At 44.5% G+C, this 6000-nt stretch overlaps 1 protein-coding gene across 2 annotated transcripts in view; it reads left to right on the plus strand.

The window, feature by feature from the left end:
* Positions 1 to 6000, plus strand: part of CSF2RB (colony stimulating factor 2 receptor subunit beta) — a 20479-nt gene extending 14479 nt beyond the window's left edge. For both annotated transcript variants that reach the window (XM_081211098.1, XM_081211097.1), the window contains 3 exons: positions 1472 to 1541; positions 2382 to 2461; positions 3452 to 6000. In XM_081211098.1, the coding sequence (XP_081067224.1) occupies positions 1472 to 1541; positions 2382 to 2461; positions 3452 to 4535 (1234 nt within the window). In that variant the 3' untranslated portion in view covers positions 4536 to 6000. The remainder of the gene's footprint in view (positions 1 to 1471; positions 1542 to 2381; positions 2462 to 3451) is intronic.

A 6000-nucleotide genomic window follows, 5' to 3' on the forward strand; every position in this document is an offset into this window, starting at 1 on the left:
GTCCATGCCACAGTCCATGGCATACAGCTGCTCGTCATGTGGACTGGGTATTGTCTTTTTACCCACACCTCTATAAATATTCCAGAACATACATTCGCATTGGTGATGCATTGCACATGGACAGCTCACAATTTGTTAACATCCACAAAGAGGAGTGTTCTCCACCCTTTCTGCATCTGAAATATGTATATACATGCAGGCTATGCTGGGTGGCATAGTGTCATGGCAGTGTTATTATTATTTGTCATGTACAAAGTGCATAGAATTTATTCTGTGCTATGTGCAGATTAAAAGCATTGTGGTTCCTGCCCACAAGCATACAATCAAAAGGCATGACACAAAAGGGTTAAGGGGTGAGGAGGGAAGAGGCAAACAAGGAAACTCGGGGGTCAGTTCTAAAAGTGATATACTCATTTTTATAAGGGTTGAAGGGGGTGAGGGTATTCCAAAAATCCTTACCCTCTTTGTGCATGGCAAAATGTGTGTGTGTGTGTGTGTGTGTGTGTGTGTGTGTGTGTGTGTGTGTTGGGGTGTTGTTGCTGCTGAACAGTCTCTGGCTAGGGTGAAATTCTCCAGCAGTTTTGGAGAAGGCTGCAAAAGAAACTTTCAGAACCTTTCTCATAAATTTCTCATCTGTTAATGCCACTGTTTGAAGGGAGCAGTGAGCTGAAAGACAAGAAGTGGAAGGTGCTGAGGCCAAGCGCACTGTTTCTTTCGACAATATTAAAATAGCATGAAACAAAATTAAAAGTGGATCTGCAAATTGTGCCCCAAATTCTCTCTCCTATTCCCAGGATGCAAAATTGGGAGTGGGGAAGTCGGCTGACCTAAAGAAAATTTGGGTTTTCTGAGAATTTTCTTACCTCCCCCCCCCCCCATCAATGTAGTATTGTGGACAATTTCAGTCTCCTGTTAAAGAATGTTCAGCCAAATTTCAGTCCACATCTAATGTGCATAATGAGTAGCTTGAATGGAAACTGTTGTGGGGAGCCAAATTGACTTGGTCTCTAACCCAAGCTAATTGAGAGGTCCTGGCTGTCTCATCTCTCATTCTGCTGCTTCCAGGTGAAATGGAGGCTTTAAATGACTAAGAATCTGCTGACCACATGCTCTCAGCACTGCCAGATTTGCCTGGTTGCTTAGCTGGCAGCAACCAAATGTCATCTATTATTTTAGACATCCTCTCAACATCTGGAATAAAGACCATGCATCACCGTGGTTGAAACAGCATGTGGAAAACACTTGAAAACACTTTGGGTGGCAACAGCAGTAATGTGGAGATCCTTCTAACGTGGTGGTGCTGGTTCAAGCAGTGAACAATCCTATGGATGCCACATTGAGCAGCTTCCATTCAGAAGCTGTTTCATGCGCCATTTGTTGAAGTATAAATGGACTGATGTTTGCCAATGACAGAGAGCAAGTGGAAACTCTTCTTGGTCTGACTGACGTTGCTTTAATGTCTTCATTACAGGAAGAGCAAGAATTGGAAGGAAGCCATCCCACACCCTCCCAAGACGCTTCTTCTCCCAAACCTTTTCCCGGTGAGAGAGATTTCCTTTAGACTGGAATTAGCATCTCTGCTTCTGCCTTGCAAAAGTGTACTGGGCTTCTTTGTTTGAAGGCATTCCTTCTGATACTTCTTTGTATTAAACCATCTTCCATGAGATACTTCAGCACTGTGTGTTTGGCCTTGGTCATGGTCCAAGGACATTAAGGCTCTCCCATGTGGGTGACCAATTTCAGGTCCATGTCACTTCTGACTGATTCACCCCAAGTCTGCTTCATTCCATTTCCACATTAAAAAAATATCCACATGAACAACTGCATTTAAATCCATATTTTCAAAACCATGCATTTAAAACTCTCTTATGCTACTTTAAACAGTCATGGCTTACCTCAAAGAATCTTGGGAACTCTAGTTTGGTAAGGGTGCTTATAATTCTTAGGAGAAATCTCTCAGAGCTATAATTCCCAGCACCTTGAACTAACTACAGTTCCCAGGAGTCTTTGGGGGAAACCATGACTGTTAAAGTGATATATAAAAGTGCTTTCAATGTATGGTGTACATGTTGTTTTGTAAAAGGAAAGATATATTGATATTTTCTTGAGCCAAGATCTGCACTGGAACAGTCTGGAAATGTGAAACGTAGGAAATTCCCTTCTATTAGAGTCAAACCATTGATCCACCTAACTGATACACAAGGTAGGATCTGAATGAAGATGAGACCAGCTGTGTATGGGCATTAAACCAGCACACAGGTGCCCATGAGAAAGCAGGAATATGCAGATGCCCTGTATTACTAACACACTTGGGACATGGTCTCATCCGCAAACACCCTGTGCTTAACTTGTATCCTCACACTGCCCTTGTATCCTTTCAGAGACTAGAGTTGCTAAATGGCTCAGAGGACAGTAGTAGCCAGAGCTCTAGGGAGCAAGTGAACAGCTGTACGTTGGAAAGGTGAGTACATCTAAAGGAAGGACACACTGCTTGTCCAAGGCATTCTCAGAAAACTAGCTGGTATGTTTCCAGGCCATGTATACACTAAGGCAGCAATCCTATACACATTTATCTGCGAGTAAGCGCTGTTTAACTCAGTGGGGTTTCCTCTGAGCAGGGAGCAAAGAATTGTACTGGTTTCTGTCACTCTAATTAGCTGCTTCCTGTTCACTAGCAAGCCAACAATGGCTCGGAAAGTGGGCACATAGAAAGAAGCCGCAGACCATTGGTCCATCTAGTTCAGTATTGTCTACACTAATTGTCAAGCAGCCCCCACCCACTTCGTTTCAGGCAGGGGACAATCTCAGCCCTACCTGGAGATGTTGGGGGCAGGGGTGGCTGCTGAGCCAAGGGGGCAAAATCTCAAAGCCTAGTAAGCAAGGTGCTGGGCTGTGGGAAGGAGGTGTTGGGCTCTGACAGGGTCTTAGAGTCTTCCCAGCTCCTTCTGAAAGCCTAGTTGGTGCTTTCCCAGCTTTGGGAAGGAGGTAGGAGGGCTCTAGGACCATGCCAGAGCCCTTACACCTCTTTCCAGAGCCACGCACTGCCTTACCCACTTTTGGGAAGACAATGCGAGGACTGGGTGTTTGTACACTAAATTTTGGTCTCGCACGGGGTGCCATAGTACCCAAGTCAGCCACTAGCTGGGGATTGAACTTGGGACCTTCTGCATGCAAAACAGATGCTCTGGCTCTGAGCTATGGCCTGATAAGACAGGTTTCCTGATCCCAGCATCTTCAGATGAATTCCTCCTCAGACTTCCCTCTCAACAGAGTTGGTGCATGGGAGGACGCTGAGGTGGGACTTGCATGTATGCCCCTGCCCACTCCCCACAGTTTGCCTTCACACACTCAGGCAAATGCTTGAGTAGGGGTATTGTCTTGGAGTAACCTGTTTTGGTGGGAAGATCTCTCTTTACTGACTAACATTCTCCACTTATTTCCTCTGCTGCAGCCAGAGGCTGGTTAGTCACCCAGAGCATCTTGAAGCCTCCAGCTCAGGGAAAACAACACCACATTCTACTGCCTTCCAGCATCTGAAAGGAACAGAACTTCCTGTGGCCAATGTCGGACAATTTTTGGATCAGCCTGACAAGCCACTCTGTAGCCACAAGGCTCGGAAGTTTGATTTTGATGGCCCATACTTACTTTTCCCACCAGAGTCCTCTTCTCCTGAGAACCAGAAGGACTTGAAAGTTGCCTCTTTGGAAAAGAAGGAGACGCCTGTGGCTCTGCAATTTGTGGGACTGCCTCATTGCTCTAGTTTCCAGCAGCTTCTACCTGTCGGGAAAGAGGAAGAGCCGCCAGCGTCTCCTGTCCTTGTCCAAGAGCAGGAGAAGCAACAACTTCTTCAAAGGCAAGAAAGCCGAGTGGCAACTGACAGGTTGGAGAAGGAGGCAAATGAAGGTTTGAGGTCACAAAGGCTTACTAGCACGAAGAACCACGGTCAAAATGAGTCCTTAGACTACATTGCCACAGAAGATCTATCACTAAGTAAAGAGAGGGACTTCTTGCTCCCCTCACCTCTGTTGACTTCAAAGGATGGAAGCTTTCTCTGTTCTGGGATGGCCACAGCTGCCTCTCAATTGACCCCAACCAGGGATGATATATCAAGCTCACAGCTGGACCAGAAGAAGGAAGCAGGTCCCGTGCACCCAGCTAATGCTCCAGTCGTGTCCCAGGACTCATTTAGTGACTATGTCACCAGCATGCCCCAAACCCCAAGATCTGTGCCAAAGGAAGGGCTTCCTTTCTCCCCAGATGAGCCTAAACACAAGGGCTTCCTTTTATTCCAACCTGGTGGCAACAGTAGCCCAGTTTTATTAAGCCAGATAGGTGAATACTGTTTCTTCCCTGGCTCCAAGACCATGGCGGAAGCCTCTAAGAGTCAAGCAGGATCTGTACACCAGCAACTATCAGAAGTTATTCAGAAAGGCACCAAGCCTCTCTGTGAGGACAAGCATCTTGGCAACAAGCTGCAGACCACCCCTGACCTCTGCCAAGACTTGAGAGTGGACATGCCTCACGGACATACATGAACACCATTCTGTTGTCTTTCCTTTTGTCACTAGTATTGAGCTTTCTTCCCATTGTGAAAAGCAGAGGGGGGGTGCTTGTCTGTGGTCCCTTCCAAGTCTACAATTCTTTGGTTCTGTAGGAATGTCAGCAGGGACAAGAGCCCCCTCCTCTCACAACACAGACCTGTTTGCCCTAAAAAGGGATAAATCTGTCTGTTTCAGTGTCTGCTCAGTTCTCATTTTCCCCCAGTCTTCAGTTCTCCACAGCTTCATATCAACATGTGATTTATTTAGGTATTTTTTAAATGTCCTTGGGAAAATTCACCAGCATACAAATTCTCTCCCCCCCCCATACAGTATACACATTTTTATGCCATTTTCCCTAATACACACATTTTTTCAGAGCATTCTGTTTGTTATTTTCAGATAGATAGATAGATAGACAGACAGACAGACAGACAGACAGACAGACAGACAGAAGGATAGCTGTATTTTAGTTTTCGTATTGTTCTGGAAAGTGTGGATTAAGTACATTTGCTTTTAAAGGTGAATTGAATTTCTCTCTTCCCCCCGCCCTGCTGCCCCATCTCCCTCTCCTTTCATGTCAGCTATTTATGTATTTATTTTTAAAAAGCAAGCCTGTCAAGGCTAAATATTAATAGTGCCATATCTAGTTTGGCGAAATATTATTGTGTGTCAGAAAATGTATAGGAGAACAAATAGTGAAGATAAACATTCAGGGACTCGTCCTGCCCACTGAATTCCCAAACATACAAACCCTGTAGGATAGAAAAGATAAAAAGTTTCTCTCTCTCTCTCTTCCTACCACAAACTGGAGCCTCTCTGGGGGAAATTTTTGTCTTTAATTCTGGCCGCTCGGCTTTATGTTGTTGCATGCCACCTCAACTTCTGAGTGGTGAGAGATTCCAGGGGTTCCAGGCACTATATACCCAGGGCTCAGTCTCTTTGGAATGAGGAACAGTGGAGACTGCAGTGTCTTTAGGATATATGGTTTATTTATAAATATATACAGTGCTCTCTTTTTTCAGAAAATAAGGTGCCAGTCCTCATCTGTAGGAGCATTGCTGGTTGTTCCCCAAGATGGCAAGTTAGAGCTGGCATTGCAGGACATTGGACCAGATGGGGTCTCTTCCAACTTTACAATTCTATGATCCTATGAGGCTCATTTGCCAAAAGCAAGAAACTAAGCATGTAGTGTCTTCGGCTCAGTATTGTGGCATATCTGCCCATAGAGATTCCAAAGGTGTCTACTGTTTCAACTTTTAAACACCTCCTGAAAACTTTTCTATTTCTTCTGGATTATGCAGGCAGTTAAAAGTACATCTTTCCATAATAGGGATCTGATTTCTGATTTCAATATTTTTCTGTCATTTTTATTGTATGGTTTTATGTATAATTGTTGTAAACCACTCAGGGTTTTTTTTAATGAATAGTTGTATATAAATATTTTTATGAATAAATAATA

Source organism: Podarcis bocagei, assembly GCF_964188305.1.
Source record: "Podarcis bocagei genome assembly, chromosome: 10".
NCBI lineage: Eukaryota > Metazoa > Chordata > Lepidosauria > Squamata > Lacertidae > Podarcis > Podarcis bocagei.